Genomic DNA, 20,951 nt, shown 5'->3' on the forward strand with positions numbered 1-20,951 from the left:
CAGTGGAAGATGGCCCGACAGCTTGGGCTCCTGCACCACATGGGAGACCCAGAAGAAGCTCCTGGCCTCTGTTTTCAGATCGGCCCAGCTCTAGCCATTATGGCCATTTGGGGAGTGAAGAAGCAAATGGAAGATCTCTCTGTCTCTTGGTCTCTGTCTCTCTCCCTCTTTCTCTCTAACTCTGCCCCTCTATTTTTGTATACAGTTTGAGGTCTGCATTTCCTTTGTTTTACATAAATGCATCACTTTGGGAAGACCTCAGTTTTGCCTGGTTCTTCCCCACCCACCAGTATGCTTGTGGGAAAACATCATACTGTCAGCAATCGCTGGGGCTGGACCCACATCAGTAGGGCAGATTCACCTATAGGACCAGATCCCACTCAGTGGGAGGTTTTGTTTTTGTTTGTTTGGGCTCTCGTAAAACCTTTGTGTGTGTTAGGACAAGTAATGTGAGAGTCTTTCCCCTGGCACGTGCATATAATACCGGAACACACTGCTACTGTTTGCTTTTATGACAGATGGGCTGTGGGGAGAATTTCCATGCCTTGATGATTTCAGGAATTAGACTTGTTACAATGCAGCTAATCAAAAGTGAGCTGGATTTATCTTCAGAGAAAGAAAGGGATGAGTCAGATGAATACTTGCAGTTTGAGACTGGAGCCTGAGGCTGGGGAAGTATCAGGCTAGGGGAGAAGCTGGGTCCCTGCTGACCCTGCAGTGTGGCTGCAGGCTTCACTCTGTCCCTTAGCTTTCACCCAGACAGGCTCGATCTCAGTGCGCCTGTCCCGTCTACACTTCTGGTGGAAGCGACCCTCGGAGCCGGGTCATACTCAGGTGGAGCAGCAAGGTCACCTTTGTGGGTGACGCGCAGACACTGGTGAGAGTCAGTCTCCATTTCTGTAAACCATTTCTATGCTCTGTGTTAAAATGGAGTCATCATGGCACCTGCCTGCTGGCCTGTTAGGAGAGGAAAGGGAGGGTGCAGAGCGCACGTATTGGTGGGCCTCCCACCTCCTATGTACCGAGTAAGTGTTGACTAGTAACTTCTGCTACCACTATTTTGTTTTTTTTTTTAATAATTTTTATCCATTTTCCTTTGTAGTGAAGCCCAGGGAGATTAAGCAACTTGCTCAAAATTTCAGTTGGCAAAAGTTAAGAGTTTAGGGGAGCTTATAAAATACATCCCTTTCTTCCCAGCTCAGTATTGGAACTACCTGAAAGAAAAATACAGGAGTCAGAACAGAGCCAAGTAGAGAACCTGGCTTAGATTTACGGCCAGACACGAGTGAGCATGGGCCGGAAAGTACCCTCCCTGCTGGCTGCTGTGGACCAGGGAGGGAAGGGCGGCACGCCTGTTCCCTTCTCCACATCATAAACCAGCCAGTCAGTCCTCTGCCCCTGAGAGTGTGTGGAAAGGGCGGGAGGCAGGCAGGCAGATCAGTCTAGCTGGGGCCCTGCACACAGGCGGAAGGGGAGGAAATGGAAGCCCCTTCCACAGCAAGCGGCAAGCGGGGATTGGGACCCAAGCGTCTTGGCCAGCGGCCCGAACCTCTTGCTCACCTGTGTCTCGTGTACCCTGATTTCCCCTGCCCTCACACAGTCCTTTGCCCAGAGCTGCTTCGCTGCCTGTACCATATCCTAGGATAAAGGGGGTGCAGGAGAACTCAGATGCGGGGAGCCAGACCTGGAGGTTGCTCTCACCACTTGTTTGGACCATCCTTTGAGGATCCTGATGACAGGCGCTCAGGGTGCGCTGGTCCTGCCGAGCTTTCTGGCCGTCCCGCGCCCTTGCTGCTTTGTCCATCTCTGTGGCCCAGTCCCTCCCAAGCCTGCGGAGAGGCAGAACGAGGAGCAGCAGCAGCATCACGTGGTGACAGCGTGCTGTTCTCGCAGACCCTCCAGTAGTCAGTGTAGCAAAAATTTAAGTCCACATATACAGATACTCTCGTAGGAAACCCAGTTTACATTTCTATGAAGAGAACTCAAACTTGGGTAAATAGTGTTGGTTTTAATTAGCCTCTGACAGCACCTTTGATGACGCAGGTCCGCAGTCTGTTCCAGCTCTGCCACTCGTTAGTCTCTGCGCCTGCGTGCCTTGCAGGGCCCTCAGCGTCCATGTTTACTGAGTGGGGGTGGGGCTATGTCTAATGCATAGGATTGTTGGGGGGTGGGGCTTACGCACAGAGCCTGTTGTGCCCTGCCTGGCACACACAGGGTGGCACTTGGCAAGATCGAGTCTGTGGTGTATGGTTGAATTGGATCCAAGAAAAGAACAGCTCAGTGTTGCTTGCTTGGGTTGCTTTTCTCAGTTCCCAGTCATCTTCCTTGTGAACATCATTCCAGAAAACTGTAGTTGTGGACTGCCAAGAATCTGTGTTTAAATCTGGTGGTTAAGAACTCAACCCTGTATTTAGACTGCCTGGGTTTGATCCAGGCTTCAACTCTTGTGTTCCTGAGCAAAGCTCTCACTCACTCTCTGACTCCGCTTTTTCCTCTGTAGAAGAGTCATGATAATATTATTGTCAGGGCCTGTGCTGTGGTGCAGCAGATTGAAGCCCCGGTCTGCTGTATCAATGTCCAATATGGGCGCCGGTTTGATCCCGGCTGCTCTGCTTCCGATCCAGCTCTCTGCTATGGCCTGGGAAAGCAGTGGAAGAGGCCCAAATCCTTCAGCCCCCTGAACCCGCTTGGGAGACTGGGAGGAAGCTCCTGGCTCCTGGCTTCGGATCGGCGCAGCTCCAGCCATTGCAGCCATCTGGGGAGTGAATCAGCAGATGGAAGACCTCTCTCTCCCTCTCTCTCTCTCTCTCTCTCCCCCTCTCTCCCTGTGTCTCTCTGTAACTCTGCCTTTCAAATAAATAAACAAATCTTAATGTGTGTGTGTGTGTATACTGTCCCTGAGGGTTGCAGGGAGCAGTAGATGAGCTCATGCAGGCTGAGTCTTGGAGTTCTCACGGAACATTTCGTTGTTTTTTTAGGTGGTGTGGGTCCTACCTGCTGAGAGTCAAGCAGAGACTGCATGTTGGTTTAGATGTGGATTACCACTAGTTTGGTAGGAGAATATCTGTACCTGAGAAGGATTAAAAATGTTGAAGGAGGAAGGTACAATATAGGAGATCTTTTAAAATAACATTTTATTATGGAAAATACCAAATCTGTCCTAAAGTAGATGGACTAAGGAACCTGTGTTAGATGTTAGGAACTTTAGATGGACTAAGGAACCTGTGTATGAAGTATCCCGCTTCAACAGTGATCAACTCTTGGCTGATCCTGTTCATCTGTGAACCCCTCCACCTCACCTTGAAGGAAATCCTAGCATTGTATTCCTTCATTTGTAAATTGTTCTCTCTCTAAAAGATTAGGACTCTAAAAACAAAGAAATAAGACATAATCTTAATACATAACACCATTGCTGCACCTAGATGAAAACCCATTATAGGCAACCGGTGCCTGTGTGGATGCTGGATCGCAGGCAGTGGCTTTACCTGCTAAGCCACGATGCTGGCCCCATCGTAATTTTAATATCATTAAATGTTAAGTGTGAGGTTCTTTAGTGAAATAACAGTGCTCAAGTAGGTATTAAAGTGACTCTGCTATCCAGTGAAACTGAAGAACACCAGCGTGATCATGATTAGGTCAGCATCATTTAATTCATCGGAACTCGTGCTAGCTCAGCGGATTTAGGGGTTCTAGATCCAGCCCTGTTGGCGGTGTCACCTCCCAGGGCTTTGGTTCCTGTGCACAAGTTGTCAGCCCATTTACAGTGACCGGCCAGAGGCTGAATGAGGAAATGTCATGTTCTTTTCTCTGCTGGTTACAGTTCAGATACTATTTTAACTGTGGTTTCAGACATACAGGGTTCTCTAGTCTTTGTCCGTTGGGGCGTATTGCATCTGCCATGGCAGTGTGACCAAGCGCGGCTCACTGATGGGGTGGATGCTCGTCACATTGGAGGTTGTGCGCTGGGTGAGGACAGACCTTGGGAAGATCTGGGAAGCCCACTGGGCTGCAGTCCCTGCACCCTCACACACCTCGCTCACTTGCTCACTTGCTCACTGCTGATTTGAGAACAGCTGGTGGTCCCTGCTTCTTCATCCGTGGGTTGTGGAGGTGCAGTCTGTGTGATACCCTCGGGATCACTTAGTGCATAGGGATTTATCGAATCCTGCAGTCTGTTTGGTTGCCCCCTGATGGCCACACACTTGCCCCCTCGTTTCCCCCTTCCAACACTTAGGCACTGCTGGGATCCGGAAACAGTAGAGCAGAGGGCCTGACCTCTCGGACGTTCGCTGAAGTCTAGCCTTGGTACACAAGGGGGGAGGTGCCAGCAGGTCTATCTGCACTGCAGAGGAGCTGCCACTGCAGTGGAACCTGGAAGATAAGCAGGTGTTCCCCAGGTGGAATGGACTGGAGTAAAGAGGGCTTTCCAGGCAGCAGGGACAGAGCTGTATCCCTCCTGCTGTGCAGCATGCGGAATGGCCCTCCGACCCCCAAGCACTGCCCTCCCTAGTCCAAGCCCTTACATTTCACCCACCGGGTCCCACCGGGTCCCACCGGGTCCCACAGAGTCCCACAGAAACAGTGAGCCTCTCCTTCTCTGAGGACTCTCCCCGGCTCGTTTTTGTCATGTCATTCAGTGATATCAAGAGTGTAAGGGGCCAGTGCCGTGGCATAGCGGGTAAAGCTATCACCTGCAGTGTCGGCATCCCATACGGGCGCCGGTTTGAGTCTGGGCTGCTCCTCTTCCGATCCAGCTTTCTGCTGTGGCCTGGGAAAGCAGTGGAAGATGGCCCAGGTCCTTGGGCCCCTGCACTCATGTGGGAGACCCAGAAGAAGCTCCTGGCTCCTGGCTTTGGACTGGCACAGCTCTGGCCATTACACCCATCTGGAGAGTGAAAGCAGATGGAAGACCTCTTTCTCTATCTCTCTGCCTCTGTCTCTCTCAAACTCTGCCTTTCAAATAAATAAATAAATCTTTTTAAAAAAGTGTAGGAAGTTGACACAAGTCTTAGATCATTAAAGGGCCAATGTATTTTCGTTTTACTTTGATTTCATCATCGTTTTACACTAGAATGGTCTTTCTCCTATCAGAAGTAAGAGACGTTCTCTTACTTATGCATATCCCTACTTTATCCTGTCAGTGCCTTTTTAAGTTTGTACTATCTGTGGAAACATCAAAAAATTCAAAGCACACAGCCCCTCAGCCTTTCAGAGTGTTAGGTGGACATCAGAATTGGAGCAGAGTGTGTGTGCCGTCTGGCAGCTTCCGCTCAAAAGCAGGACCGTGCCTGATAGGAAGGAGAGTCCGAGCCCGGCGGGAGTCTTCGGGAGCCGATGGTGCCCGTGCCTCATTGCAGAGGTCGTCTGTCGCGCCCTGCTGCTTGGGCCTGCGAGTGTGCCTAATCAGACAGAGCAGGGCCCGCAGCGTGCTGCTGTGTTACGGATTTGGAATTTTTATGTGTGTGGCTTTCAGTAGTTCTCACAGCTCTCAGATGTCTAAAGAAATAGAGCTCGTTTATTTCTTTTCATTCTTGGCATTTAGAATGTTGTTTTATACATTGTATTCTTGTTAAGTGTTGGTTTATTGTTATTAAATCAGTAATGACTTACAACCTCTTAACTTACCGAGAATTCGTTTTAATCCTGAAGAAGCTTTTTGCACTGTTTAAATAAACTGATTTTATGGAAATTTGCCGTCCAAGGCGTGTGAGGCCGGGATGGCATGCGTGCTCCTTCACTGAATGCCCTTGTGACCACGGTGTGGTGAGCTGCCCACGCAGCCTTCCTGCTGCCAGCACTCAGCCCGTGTCCACTGCTCCTGCTTTGGAAGGGGGTGGTGGCTTGGTCTGGCCTGGGTGATAGAGTCCTCTCGACCCTTTGACACTCTTTATGGGAACCTTTATGACTTCTAAAAACAAACGGTTCTGGACGTTACAGCTCTTAGTGGGTGTGAGGCTGGGGATGTACCATTCTGCCTGACACTGTACGTGTAATCCTCCTAGGATTATTTGGCACCTGCTATTTGTAAAACATCTAGTAAGTGTTTGGGAGGCTCTGCTTTGCTCCAGGAACTGTGCCTGGCAAGCCATAGGGAAAGAGAGGGCTGTCTTGCCTCTAGGAGCCTGTAGTCTGGCAAAGGAAGGTCGGTCCAAGAACCAGTTGTTGTCCTCATGGAGAAATAGGTGCAGCCTTTTGAGAGAGACTGGCATCTGGCTGTGGCTGGCAGTGGGTGTGGGAAGGAAAAGAGAATTTCAGGTAGGAGGAAGAATTTGCCTTCAAGGGAATGGTGGGAAGGGCATTCCAAGGAAAAAACTACGTGGGCATACAAGCGAGGGGTGTGCTTCTCCTGGGGCAGGGAGCCTGGGGTCCAGCGGGGCAGGGACTGAGGCCACGTGGGACTTCAGGGCTGAACTGTGAAGGGGTTGAACGCTGTGTTTGGGAGCCTGGACTTGTTCCGTTGGTCAGGCCGAGATCGCTGCGCTGGCCGCCCTTTGGCAGATCAGCCAGAGCTGTTGCTTTTGGCTGCCGTGGATTCTGAGACCAGAACTCAGCATGGCCTGATTTCTTACACCCACCCTCTTCCTTGCTTTCTTTGCCTTACAGGGTTTACCCGGCTAATAAAGGCAGGTGAGTTTTTGACCACTTGTAGGTATGGATCTGGTAAGGGAACTGAAGCACTGAAGATTTTTAGCCAGAAGAATCACCTTATGAAATGTGTGTGATGCAGTCAAGCCTTCCTGCTCACCTCTTACGTTGTTTTGTAGCAGACTGAAAAGGTTTCGGCTTACCTGGGGAACAGAAGCAGGCGGGCGAGGAAAGCAGCTGTGCAGTACCGGGAAGTGTGTCGAATCCCGGCTCTGGGTCCTGAGCTTGAATCTGAGCCCGGCCGTGTGCCGATTGTGTGGCCCTGGGCCCGTCCCTCAGCTTCTGTGCAGCTCGCCTGCAGACTGGCTCAGGAGAACAGTGAGGCTGGTGCCCGCCCGGGCTCCCCGCTTCGTTACCTTACAGCCACAGCTGTTGTGGCCATTCTTGATTTCTTTCTTTGACTTAGGCTCTTAAAATGTCTTAGAGTAGTTTTCTGGACTACATTTATAATAATAGTCTCAACTGTATGGGAGATTTAATGAAACCTACACACCTGTCTCCAGACAAACTGGGAGCCTTTTTCTTGTGACCTGTGGCTTTCTTTTATGTTTAGACATGTACTTATCCCACTAATGTGTTCCAGCTTCTTGCACCTAGAGCCCTGAGGGGAGCTGCAGCCCTCCTTCCATGTTTATAACGTCGCTGACGAAAGATGCCTGTCTGTCTGTGAAAGTGAGATTGGAGGACAGGCCTTGTTGAAGTGAGTGCCGTGTGGGTGGTATGCAGAGGCCTTTAAATTCAGAGCAAAGTGGATGGGTAGCCTCGACAGAAAAACTCACATGGGAGAGAGGAAAGTTCAGAGAGCTTTCAGGGCTGCGCCGTGTGTGAGTGGGAAGCCGAGTGAATGTGGTCAGAGAACAGAGCAGGCCACCAGCTGTGTAATCCTTCTCTCCTGTCCCTGTCAACTGTGCTCTGGGTTTTCTTCCAATTCTTTCTGTAATTTTTAATCCCTAGCTCCATGCACAGTACCTGACACGTGGTAGGAGCAAAGCTTTAGACGCATCTGTGGAAGCAAGATGGGGGATTGCTGTACAGGGAGAAATCATCGTCCCTGAGCCCCTTAGCTCTGCTGCTCGGCCTGGCCACTATGTATAAGCCTGATCGCTCTAGCCTTAGACTGCGTCCTCCACAACACTTGAAAGAAGCAATAATTGTCTGTAAGATGTTAGATGTAAGACACGCAAGGAAGGGAACTGGCCATCGCTGAATGTGAGCTGTGCAGGTCCCAAACATGCGTTGTTGAATCCCTACGTTCCTAGTGTCCCAGTCATGACAAGTAGAGGTAGCAGGGGCCACTGGGAGGGGGCAGGGCCCAGGAATGCACGTGTTGGGCACCGGGGGACAGTCTGAAGCTGAAGTTGCTTGCTTTGTAGCTTCAGCATATTTCTGCAACTTGATTTCCCTTCTCTGTTTATTTAAAATGTATTACATATGAACTTCTGAATGTAACATGCCTCACATCTATATAAACTATTTGCTTTCTTTTTTTAATTTTAGATTTCTCATATTGGCAAACTGAGAGATTTTCTTCTGGAACATAGGAAAGATTATATTAATGCTTACAGGTAAGCACATCTTTGCTGTGTTTGTGTCCATCCCTGTGTTCCTTTCAAGTTTTAAAAATCTGTTTGAGAGAACACTTGTCTCATCTACCAGTTCACGCCCCAAATGCCTGCACTGTCTGAGGCTGAAGCTGGGAGCCAGGAACTCAGCCTGGGAGGCAGGGACCAGCGACTTGGGCCATCACCGCTGCCCCTAGAGTGCGTTAGCAGGAAGCTGGAGTAAGCAGCCAGAGTGACCCAGACCCAGACAGTCTAAGGGAGGACACAGGGATCTTAACACAGGCCAGATTCCTGCTCCTGCCATTTTGGTGATGTTCTTACGGGTGTCTTTCAGCCCCTCACCCTCGTCTCCTTGGGTCAAGCTCTCCTTATCAGGTTCCAGTCCTCAGCTGTGAAAGCTGTCTCCCTCTGCTGGCCTTCTGCCAGGCTCTGGACACTTCCTGCAGACAGTGACAAGCCCACTTCGGCGTGGCCTTCATTTCTCTTCTTCTTTTTTTAAAAAAAGATTTATTTATTAATTTGAAAGGCAGAGTAACAGAGATAAAGAGAGACAGAGATCTTCTGTCTGCTATTTCACTCCATAAGTGGCTGCCACAGCTGGGGTTGGGCCAGGCCAAATGCAAGAGCCAGGAACTCCATCTGTGTCTCTGTGGGGTGGCATGGCCTCAGATATTTGGGTCATCATCTACTGCTTCCCAGAAGTGTGTGCAGGAGGCTGGGTTAGAAGCAGAGTAGCCAGGACACAAGCTGTGCTCCCGCAGAGAGTGAGGGCATTTCAAGCAGCGACTTAACCCACTGCACTGTAGCACCTGCCCCGGCCTTCATTCCTTAGGGTGCTTTGGATGAGTTCATTTATTCCTGCCCTAGTGTAGGTCGTGGTCACGGTCCTCCCAGTGACAGGTACAGTTTCTATTCAGCATAGTCTTTCATTTATTTATTTTTTAAAGATTTATTTATTTATGTGACAGTCATGAATACTGTCCTGTGGTCAGCATCAGCACCCTGGCCTGGCGGCTCATGCTCTGCCCCTGCCTTCTCTGGCCTCATCTCAGGCTCGCCCTGCTATTCCCCGCCCCCTGCCGTGGTGCTGCCCCGGGTCAGCCGTCCTGGAGGGCTCCATGCTCTCTGCTGCTGCAGCCTGGGCTTGTGATGTGCCTCCTCCTCCCAGTGCTGTCCCTGCCAGACTGACTCTCGGCTTTCACAGCAGCTCCTCCAGGAGGCCTTCTCTGACCACTGAGTGGGTTCTTTCAGTAAAACCGATCTCCTGTTAGTCTCTTGTTTCTCCACCCTGTCTGTCCTCTTCACGGCACACATCGCAGTGGGTACCTAGTCAGTGATAAGAACAGCAGCTCCTTCCGTCTTGGCCATCAGATGAAGGTTTTGAAGGCCAGGGACCTGGCCAGCTCTCCGTTCCTGTTTCCACCATGCCCCACCCCTGCCTGGTCCCCAGCAGACACATGTCAGACGACTGAGTGAGTGCGTGCGTGCGGTTTCTCCCAGTCCTGAGGTCCACGACTGGCCCCGAGGTTCTCGGCCACAGGGCTGCTTGGTAACGTGTGGTATGTTTTTGTTTGGCACAGCTAGGGAGAGAAGTGCTCCTGACATTTAGTGGGCGCAGGCCAGGGATGTGCAAAGCATCTTTCAATCGCAGGACAGCTTTCCACAAGAGAATTGTGGGTGAGGAGAAGCCCTGCCGCAGCCTTGCCCCTCGCTCCTTTAGCGACGTGTGCTAAGTCCTGCTCTGTTCCCAGTTCTCCTGCAGATGCTCGGGGCGCGTCAGGGAACAAAGCAGGCACAGCTTTCGCCCTTGTGGAGCTTGTGTCCTAGCGGTTGTCAAAGGCAAGCAGCAGGTTTATGGGTGGTAGGTGACAGGTCCCGTGGGGAGAAGCGGGGCAGGACAAGGTCACAGGGCTGCGGAGGCCAGGGGAGGAAGGCCTGTGGTTTTACCAAGAGGTAGGACAGACCCTGTGGAGCGCCCTCATGGCCCACTGCCCTGTGACGTCTGGACGCGACGATAGGCGTGCTCTCAGTGCACCCCAGCCCCTCGCCCTTCCTCCTGGCCTCCTGCTGTGGGGAAGCAGCCATTTTCCATTTCTCAGGGTCGCCGTCCCTCCTCGTGGCCTTCATCACACCGCTCCCACCGCCCCGAGACAGAGCGGAGCTGAGTCCCCAGCTCCACACGTGGCCCTGCTGCCCCTCAGCCTCGGGCACCAGCCCTTTGTCTGTCTTCCATGCGAGGGCAAGGGGACAGGCTGTGTCAGGGACTGGCAGGTCCTGTCACAGGCCAGGCAGTGGATGCTAGAGGCATTGAGAGCCACATACGGTTTTCATCAAATATTATCCTTTCTGTTGTTCCTTACCACCTTTGAGAACCGTGTGAGCTGCCTTAGCTCTTGTGCTGTGTAGAGCAGGCCCGTGGGGTGGATTTGCTCACCTGTGCTTCCTCACCATTCCTCCGGCCCCGGTCCCACATGGTGTAGCTGGGTTCCCGACGCGTTCTCCGCGAGCTCACCTGTGACTGCGCATGGCTGAGACTGGCTGTGCGTGAGCGCGGCAGCACGCACTCCGCGCCTCTTCCTCCTGCCATTCAGCTTCTGAAGCTCGTCATGTGTTTGCACCGGGCTCTGTTCCCTCTGACTGCTCTACTGTGCGCTGGCGCTAATGTTCCACCTGCAGAAGGCGCACAGTTCACCTAGCTGTCTGTCGGACGGGACGCTGGGCTGCCTCGGCACAGGGTTGGTGTGAGTAAAGCTGCTCCCTCCCTCCCTCCCTCCCTCTTTCCCTCTCTCCCTTCTTCCCTCTTTTCCTCTCTCCCTCTCTCCCTCTCCCTCTCTCCCTCTCCCTCTCTCCCTCTCCCTCTCTCCCTCTCTCCCTCTCTCCCTCCCTCCGTCTCTCCCTCTCTCCCTCTCTCCCTTCTTCCCTCTCTCCCTTCCTCCTTCCCTCCCTCCCTCCCTCTCCTTCCTTCCCTCTCTCCCTCCTTCCCTCCCTCTCTCTCCCTCCCTCCCTCTCTCTCTCTCCCTTCTTCCCTCTTTCCCTCCCTCCCTCTCTCCCTCCCTTCCTCCCTCTCACCCACCCCTCCGTCTGCCTCCCTCCCTCCCTCCCTCCCTACCCGACAGGAACTCCAGGGTTCTGTTTTGCACCTTTGGTTCTCCCTTGCACTGGGAAACGCTTCTGTCAGTACGTGTTCTCTGTGTCGTGAAGGTTTCCTCCAGATTTGGTACCACTGCCTCGCATCAGCCCTTGGGAGGGAGACGCTGCTAGTAAGCCTGGTTGACAAGGAGCCAGGCGTGGAGGTGAAGGGGCTGCCGGCGAGCCAGGCCCGTGGCTGTGGTGCCCATGCTGTCACCACCTCTGTCTTCCCCATTTCAGGGCTCGTCCTGAGCTGTGGCTTCTTCAGCTCCAGGTTGTCCCTGCTCCACCAGCCCCACACACGAGCAGTGCCTGCTGCATGTGTCACCGCTGTCCACTTCCTTCTGTGCCCTCCAGCATGCTCTGTGCGGTCCTTGTGACTTGCCAGCTCCTTCCCCTTGTCCTGTTCTCTCCGCGTCTGTCTAAAAGGCATAGCTACAGTCCTTAGCACAGGGAGCCTTCCTCAAATCCCTTCCCTTTGCTTGTGGAACGAGGCCCATGCAAGACTCCGTTAACCTCAGCCACTCTCCCAGCCTGCCCTTCCTCCCTGGGTCCCATTGCTGCGTTCAGAGTGGACGCTTCCTCTGCCCCGGGCCTTACTCAGTTTGCTGGGCGTTCTGCCCTCCCCGCGTCCGTGCATGTCCCGTGTCCGTGGGCGTCCATCCTGAAAGGCCCACGTTTCACCACCACCTTCCCCCAGAGCTGTCTTGGTGCTGCCGTCCTAGCCGTCTGTCCTGCCTCCCTGTGCTGACAGCTCTTTCCTGCTTCTCCTCTGGTACTTTAGTTCATGGGCTCTGCCACCAAGTTTCTTACGCATCTCCGCGTGTGTCGCAGTACCACGGTTGGATCACTTGAGTGATTCCTTCATCGGTTCACCCATTCTGCACACGCTTACCGAGTGCTTAGCATGTACCAAGCATGGAGTGTAACATTAACATGGCTCTCCTGGTCTTCGTGGCGCTGTTGACGGTTTCATGAGAACAGATAACAATGGAGATATGACAGGTGGCTTTGAGGAACTTTTTACTTGGGGCACCTGTCCTTGAAGAACTGACAGTTGAGCTGAGGTATGAGAGAGTAGGGGTGACCTGGTAAAAAAGGGAGGGAGGAGCATTTAAATTCAAAGGGATTTCTCTTCAAAGAGCACCCTGCAGACAGTGTCTGACTTGTTGTGAAACACGCAGAGGTGAAAAAGTTCCTAACTCTTTATTTTTTTAAAAGATTTATTTTATTTATTTGAAAGAGTTACAGAGAGAGGTAGAGACAGAGAGAGGTCTTCCATCCGCTGGTTCACTCCGCAGATGGCTGCAACGGCTAGAGCTGTGCCGATCTGAAGCCAGGAGCTTCTTCCAGGTCTCCCACATGGGTGCAGGGGCCCAAGGACTTGGATCATCTTCTACAGCTTTCCCAGGCCACAGCAGAGAGCTGGATCGGAAGAGGAGCATCTGGGACTAGAACTAGCACCCATATGTGATGCCAGCACTTCAGGTCAGGGCTTTAACCCACTGCGCCACTGTGCCAGCCCCTCTAACTCTTTAAATGTGTGTGTGTGTGTGTGTGTGTGTGTGTGTGTGTGTGTGTATTTTCAAGTAGAAGCAGATTTTTAAAAAAATGTCTTGATTTTCATCTACCTGAAAAGCACAGTACCAGAGAGGACCACAAGGTCTTCCATCTGCTGGTTCATTCCCCAAATGCCTGCACTAGCCAGGGCTGGGCCAGGCCGAAACCAGTGTCCCGGAACTCCATCCAGGTCTCCATGTCAATGGCAGGGGCCTAAGCACTTGAGCCATCTTCTGCTGCCTCCCAGGACTCATTAGCAGCAACCTGGATCAGAGCAGAGCAGCTAGGACTAACTGGCACTCTGATATGGCATGCCAGTGCTTGCCCGTCACTCATTAAATGTTTATTGAGGTGGCCAGCAACCTAGCCCAGTGGGTTAAGCCACTACTGTGACCCTGGAGTCCCATATGGGCACTGATTTGAGTCCTGGTTGCTCCATTTCTATTCCAGCTCCCTGCTAATGTGCCTGGGAACGCAGCAGAGGAGGCCCGAGTGCTTGGGCCCCTGCATCCACATGGGAGACTCTGATGGAGTTCCATGCTCCTGGCTTTGGTCTGGCCTTCCCTGGCCGTTGAGGCCATTTGGATAGGAAACCAGCAGATGGAAGACCTCTCTGTTCCTGTCTCTCTTCCTCTCTCTGTAAGTCTGCCTTTCAAATACATCAATAAATCTTTTTTAAGAAAAATTTATCTTACTTATTTGAAAGGCATAGTTACAGAGAGGCAGAGGCAGAGAAGAGAGAGGTCTTCCATCCGCTGGTTCACTCCTCAAATGGCCGCAACAGCTGGAGCTGGGCCAATCTGAAGCCGGGAGCCAGGAGCTTCTTCTAGGTCGTCCATGTGAGTGCAGGGGCCCAAGCACTTAGGCCATTTTCTACTGCTTTCCCAGGCCATAGCAGAGAGCTGGATCAGAAGTGGAGCAGCTGGGTCTTGAACCAGTGCCCATATAGGAAGCTGGCACTGCAGGCGGCGGTTTTACCCGCTGTGCCACAGTGCCACCCCTAATAAGGTTAATTTTTAAAAAGAGGGAGAATATTCTTTTTTAAAGATTTATTTATATATTTGAAAGATTGAGTTACAGAGAGGCAGAGGCACGGGGCAGGGCGGGAGTTGGGGGAGGTTTCCAACTGTTGGTTCACTCCCCAGGTGGCTGTAACAGCCGGAGCTGCACCGATCTGAAGCCAGGAGCTAGGAGCCTCTTCCTGGTCTCCCAAGCAGGTTCAGGGGCCCAAGTACATGGGCCATCTTCCACTGCTTTTCCAGGCCATAGCAGAGCTGGATAGGAAGTGGAGCAGCTGGGACTTGAACCGGCACCCACATGTGATGCCAACACGGCAGGTGGCAGCTTTTTCTGCTACACCACAGTGCTGGCCCCAAGGGAGAGCACTTTGACCAAAACTTCCAGAATGGTTTCTGAGAGATGCTGGCTCTCAACAGACCTGGACCAGTCTCTCCTGCTCTTCCCGCAGCTTCATTTGCACCTGCTTTGGTGGGGTCACCGTAGGGCTCATACTCAAATACAGTACGTCAGTTAAGGGAAATACGGGTTTGACATATGAGGTGGCCTCATTAGCATGTTGCTAGGATTTCCTGTTGATAAACAAGGGATGTCTGCATTTCGGAAGCCTTCCTCTCATAACACTAGAGGACATACAAGACATTTTTTTAAAAACTTTCTCAATATATGTAAAAAAGAATAGAAATTCTTCAACAGTGGAAATTATTATCCCTCAGATAAATATAAAGTAATCCCTGATGCTTTGTCTAAACTTAATAATAGTATCCTTTTAACATGTCTCATTTGATATTTTGTAATACACTGAAATAATTATCTTCATGGATATTGTCAACAAAACCTTTTTTTTTTTTTTTTTTTTGACAGGCAGAGTGGATAGTGAGAGAGAGACCGAGAGAAAGGTCTTCCTTTTGCCGTTGGTTCACCCTCCAGTGGCTGGCACGCTGTGGCCAGCACACCGCGCTGATCCAAAGGCAGGAGCCAGGTGCTTCTCCTGGCCTCCCATGGGGTGCAGGGCCCAAGCACTTGGACCATCCTCCACTGCCTTCCCGGGCCACAGCAGAGAGCTGGCCTGGAAGAGGGGCAACTGGGACAGAATCTGGCGCCCCGACCAGGACTAGAACCCGGTGTGCCCGTGCCACTAGGTGGAGGATTAGCCCATTGAACCGCGGCGCCAGCCAACAAAACCTTATTTTTAAGTTCTCAATTAAAATGGTTAACACTAGATGGCAGTATGTATTTTATTTCTAAAGATGTGCTTGTGTATCAAATACTAATTTGATAGGCTGTGAAAATGGAAGGTGCAATGATTTTGGAAAACTTCACAAAACTAGCGGTAAGCTGTTACTGTCCAGCTCCTTTCTTGAGTGCCAGCACCTTAGGTTAAAGATAAGCTGATGAGCTCTTTCCTCGTCATCCACTGTTAACTTGCCTGGGCCTTGGAAAGCACCGGCCGGGTAAGGTGAAGGCTGTGAATGTGGGTTTGGGTCCCGCTGCCCTTATTAGCCGCATAGTTCTATGAAAGCCTTGTAATCTGTGAAGCCAGCATCTTCCTCTACACCAGAAAGCAGCAAATAACAGCCTGTGGCCAGACCCAGTCCACTGCCTGCTAGCTGAGAATGATTTTACATTTTTATTTATTTATTTAAAGATTTTTTTGGGGGGTATCTTCTATCTGCTGGTTCATTCCCCAAATGGCCACAATGGCCAGGACTGGGCCAGGCCAAAGCCAGGAGCCCAGAACTCGATCCAGGTCTCCCGTGTGTGTGACGGGCTCAAGCACTTGAGCCATCTTCCACTGCCTTCTCTGGCACATTAGCAGGGAACTGGATCAGAAGTGGAGCAGCCAGGACTTGAACCGGCACTCAGATATGGGATGCAGGCGTTGTAAGAGGCAGCTTAGCCTGCTGCTCCACAATACCAGCCCATGATTTTATATTTTTAAGTGGTTGAAGAATACTTCACTGTTACTGCAGATGACTGCTCAGAGGTCCTTGTGTTCACGCACATAAGAATTCAGACATGAGACAGAGATAGTGGGGAGCGAGGTGGCGAAGTTTGGTGAACAGAAGTGCATCTGCCAGAGCAGGCAGATGTCCCGGGGGAGGACAGTGTGCGGTGAGACTGGTGGCGAGGCGCACCCCTGACCGAGGGGCGGCCTCAGAGAGGGACAGAGAGCAGACTGCATTCAGCCTGGAGCTGTGATGCACATGAATACGGGCCCCCATTTCTTCTTCCGTCCTCCTCCTCCTGGGAAGTTGTGGACGGAAGGTTTTCTGGATGTGGAGTTCCTGCAGATCTTCCCGGGACTGGATCAGCACTGTGTTATCAGACCTGACAGCCCCCTTGGTGCGGGGCGGGGGTCGCCCTGGGCTGCCCCATGGAGAGGGGAGGACTGAATCCATCTAACGTGGCTACTGCACAGGAGTGGTCACTTCTGGAGGGACGACCGCCGTGCTCCCTGGGCTCGTTTCCTTGTTCCATTGCCCAGAGGTGTATTTTCTTGAAAAATTCTCATTGTCTTTGGCCCCTCTGACCTAGCCTAATAGCTACCTAGCTACCTTAACATTGCTACGTGGGAAAATTGTATGAAATTCAAGTTTTTGTAAACATAAAAATTATTTAATTGTTTATTTTTACTTCACTTGAAAGGCAGAGAGAGAAAGAAAAAAAGATCTCCCATCTGCTAGTGTACCTCCCAGTGTCTGAATAGGTCAGGCCAAAGCCAGGAGCTCAGGTCTCCCTCCTGCGTGCAGGGATCCAACTACTTGGGCCATCCCCGGCTGCCTCCCAAGGTACACATTAGCAGGAAGCTGGATGGGAAGCCAAAGATCCAGGATTGGAACTAGGCGTTCCAGTATAGGATGCAGATGTCTCACGCAGTGACTTAGCCTCTAGACCAAATGCCCACCCCGTAATGAAGTTTTATCGGCACACAGTCACGCCTATTCGATGGCATGTTGTCTGTGGCTGTTCTTGCAGAGCTGCGGAGTTGAGTCGCTGTGACAGACTGTAAGCTTTGCAAAGGTTAATGTATTTCTAACTGGCTTTTTTCAAGAAGTTTGCAGAGCTGGCAGTGGGAGGGAGAGTCACGCCCCAGGCTCTAAGTGGTGGGTTAGTTCGGAGGAGACAGTGTGCTTGCAATGCAGTGCACGGACGGGCGCAGCCGGAGTGCTGGTCTGTGGCTGTGCAGCTCTTGTGAATTTCAAGGCCGTTAGCTTCAGGCAAGGGAGCCGAGCTCCCACACAGTTTCATCTCCCTGCACCAAACCAGGGCCTGAGCTTCGCCCTCTTTTCCAGCGGTAGTGACAGCACTAGGATCGCTGGGGTCAGTCCCGCCCGCTTTTGTCTGGATTGAGCACATCCTCATCTTCCAGCGTCTTTGGGCTTCTGAGTGTCTGAACCACAGACCCTGAGGCTTTCTTCGTCTTGACCAGCCCATCGCCTCATTCTAGAAACCCAGTCTTTTACTCATGTCCCTGGTGCCAGTTGTTCATTGCCAGTCCATGCACTCTGAACTCCATTCCTCCCCTGTCGTGGAACCTTTAAAAGAGCGCCGGGCGGGGGGTGGAGTGGGGAAGGCAGCTGTTCGGCCCGGTTATTCAGATGGCATCACGTCTCCGAGTGCCTGGCTTCTGGTCTCACTCAGCCCCACTCCCGATTGCAGCTTCATGTGCTCCCTGGGAGGCAGTGGGTGATGGTCCAACCATTTGGGTCCCTGTCACCCATCTGGGAGTCCTGTCTGAGTGCCACGAGCCTCAATTCAGCCTGGCCTAGCCCTAGCTGCTGTGGACATTTGCAGAGTGAACCAGCAAGATGGACCATTTCTCTCTGTCAGTTATAGGTATCTTTCTTTCCCTTTGTTTCTCTGGTTTCAAATTTAAAAACAAAACAAACAAGAGCCTCCTCTTGAAAAGTTCCCCCTTAAAAAGGGGGGTGGGATGGGCGTGGGGCTCAGGGGCACTGAAGTTTCAGTCCTGGTTCTGCTATGTGTCCAGTTCACTCAGCATCTTTGAACCTGGTTCCTTTTTTAAATAAGCTGTGGATAATGTTCTTGTGATGATTGAGTGAGATGTGTGAGAGTTCCTGGCACACAGAAGTCCCTTGCTGAATGATAATTGAATTGGAACCCTGTTTGACCTGTGATGCAGTTGGGGGCAGTGGTTATTGAACAAAACAAAGCCTACTGCTGTTTCTGCAGGAGGGAGGTGATGGGGAGAGGACGAGATGGGATTAAGGAGTGGGAGCAGCATCTTGCCAGCTCTGTTACTCGGGCAGTCTAGGTTAGCAGAACTCGGGTCTGCAGGCGGGGACCTTGCTGGTACTCTGTTACTCGGGCAGTCTAGGGTAGCAGAACTCGGGTCTGCAGGCGGGGACCTTGCTGGTACACTGTTACTCAGGCAGTCTAGGGTAGCAGAACTCGGGTCTGCAGGCGGGGACCTTGCTGGTACTCTGTTACTCGGGCAGTCTAGGGTAGCAGAACTCGGGTCTGCAGGCGGGGACCTTGCTGGTACTCTGTTACTCGGGCAGTCTAGGGTAGCAGAACTCGGGTCTACAGGCGGGAACCTTGCCAGCTCTCTTACTCGGGCAGTCTAGGGTAGCAGAACTCGGGTCTGCAGGCGGGGACCTTGCTGGTACTCTGTTACTGGGGCAGTCTAGGGTAGCAGAACTCGGGTCTGCAGGCGGGGACCTTGCCAGCTCTGTTACTCGGGCAGTCTAGGGTAGCAGAACTCGGGTCTGCAGGCGGGGACCTTGCTGGTACTCTGTTCCTGAATTAGACTCACTCAGCTTTTAGTGCTACTGAATGAGCACGAACTGCAAGAGCAGGCCCCTGCACAGTGTAGCAGAGGGACAGACCAGAATCTCTGCTGTTTCCATAGGCAGGCGGATCCCTGCAAAAGAGGGCAAAGGGTAGTGGGCAGAGGCTAGCCCAGCTCCTTCTGCCAGGCCCCTAGTCCACGGAGGCCCCACGCCCGCCCTGGGCTAGGTGTCACTCGGTGGGAGCAGATTCCCACAGAAACATGTGGGCTAGGGCTAGCATGCCCCAGTCTTCCCAGATGGAGCAAGGCCACCCTCGTGACTCCCCCGCGAGCCCTCCCTCCCTGCTGTAGACCGGGAGCCTTTTCCTTTCACGCCTCCTTCCCCTGCAGCGTGCTGGCATCGCCTGCGCTTAGGAACATGTTACTTGGCGTTGAAAGAATAGGTGTGGAAATACTGCCTTCAGCTTGATCGGCTTTGTTAGTTTGACACAATTAGGAAGCTGTACTTTTTTCCGGAATGTGGAACCCAGATTTATTGACCTATTTAATTCTCCTAGTAATGACATTTTACTGGGGCAGAGCAGCTCGCAGGCTGACTAGCCGCTGGCTGGGTTCCAGGATGATTTTAATCAAAAATAATTTCCCTGCTTCTCATGGAGGTGTATTTTCCACAAAATCCCAACAGAACAGTACCACTTGGGGGAAAACAGTGTTCTTGGTTTCTGTTGTTGTGACTAATAGAATAGTCACACTGTCAGTTTCCAATTGAAAAGGTTAATGTATATGTAAAATGTATCCTACAGGAACATCACCTTTTAATTGAGTAATCAGTTTTATCAAATTAACCTTTAGACCTTTTCAATTTCACTGGGCTGAGTTTCCATTAAATCGAAACGTGGAGGAGGATGTTAATCTAATGTTCTTGGAATCAGTCGTTTCTAGGTCTGCTCTGTCCGCAGGCTGCGGGTTCACCTGGAAGCGAGTCCCTGTCTGAGCGGTGTGTCCCTGACCTGCCAGCCTCCGTTTTCGACGCGCTGGTTTCTGGTAGAGACGTGGGGAAGCCTTCCGGCCCCTCTGTACACCCCTCTCCTCCGCAGAGGAAGAGCCCCTCGTCGGGCTGCAGGCGGGGACGAGGAGTGGAGCTCCTGGGTGCCTTGGTCTGCTTTGGGTCTTCTGCATTCTGTGTTAGCATGTTCCATCAGACCAGTTACTAGAATGAGAAACTCAGCAGTGCCAAGTACAGGGAATAACTGTGGCTCTCCAAGCTTCAGGGAGGGGAGGGTCAGTGGCTCCCTTTCCACCTGTCCCGCAGCAGATGAGTGGGGCAGGGGTTGGTGAAGGGGCTGCCCCACAGGAGAGGAGCGTGGGTGGGGACTGGGAAGAACCTCAGCTCTAGCCCCGCCCTTTGCTCTTTTGGACAGGCTGTTCTCAGGATGAGGGCGTTTCCCGCACCCGCGTCTTGCGTTTCTGAAGGCCATAGACGGATGCCTCAGGTTTGGGGTGGGTGCAATCAGTTCAGGAGGGGCTCTCATTCATTGATTCAGTGCGTTCAAGAAGTATTTGATTGTTGACTTTTCAGCCTGCTGAATGCTAGGCGTTGCCCTCGCTGGCAGGAGCACAGCACTGAACAGACAAAAGGCCTTGCCTTTGTGAAGAATTTGGTGGAGGAATCTGACAAGCAATGAAACCGCTAAGATGGACAATGTTGAAGCTGTGTAGAGATCTTTGTGAGGGGGGAGATGGGAGGGACTCGGAGATGTCGGAGTGAGTACAACTATGGCCCTGGTGAGGGAAGACCTGGCTGAGAGGGTGGCCTTGTGCAGACCCCCAATGCAGTGAGGAGCAGTTGATGCATCTGTGGCAGGAACACTCTAGAGGGAGGAGACAACAGCTGCTCCAGAGCTTATCTGGAACACTTAGGGAGCAGCAAGGAGGCTGCTATGCCCGGAGCAGGGGGTGTGGGGGATGGGCACAGGGAGCCTGGAGCAGGGGGCGTGGGGAATGGGCACAGGGAGCCTGGAGCAGGGGGCATGGGAGATGGGCACAGGGAGCCCTGAGCAGGGGGTGTGGGGGATGGGCACAGGGAGCCCTGAGCAGGGGGCGTGGGGGATGGGCACAGGGAGCCTGGAGGCCTGCCAAGTGCCGATCCTCTGGTTCCTCTGAAGAACCTTGTTGTTGGAAGGACTTCTTTGGTTGGAAGCCGTGGGAAGGTCTGTGCAGACGATTGATAGCATCTGACTTTATAGCAGCTTCGTGTGGCTCCTGTGTGGTAGGCCTCAATT

At 52.2% G+C, this 20,951-nt stretch overlaps 1 protein-coding gene and 1 long non-coding RNA gene across 3 annotated transcripts in view; both read left to right on the top strand.

Annotated features, from left to right (window-relative positions):
- Nucleotides 1–20,951, top strand: part of STX18 (syntaxin 18) — a 116,646-nt gene that overhangs the window by 59,091 nt on the left and 36,604 nt on the right. For both annotated transcript variants that reach the window (XM_070069565.1, XM_070069566.1), the window contains exon 2: nucleotides 8,143–8,210. In XM_070069565.1, the coding sequence (XP_069925666.1) occupies nucleotides 8,143–8,210 (68 nt within the window). The remainder of the gene's footprint in view (nucleotides 1–8,142; nucleotides 8,211–20,951) is intronic.
- Nucleotides 12,638–15,135, top strand: LOC138848767 (uncharacterized). The gene is made up of 2 exons (XR_011386829.1): nucleotides 12,638–12,824; nucleotides 14,778–15,135. It is a non-coding gene; the product is annotated as an uncharacterized lncRNA (long non-coding RNA).

This window comes from Oryctolagus cuniculus, chromosome 2 (assembly GCF_964237555.1).
Source record: "Oryctolagus cuniculus chromosome 2, mOryCun1.1, whole genome shotgun sequence".
Lineage (NCBI taxonomy): Eukaryota > Metazoa > Chordata > Mammalia > Lagomorpha > Leporidae > Oryctolagus > Oryctolagus cuniculus.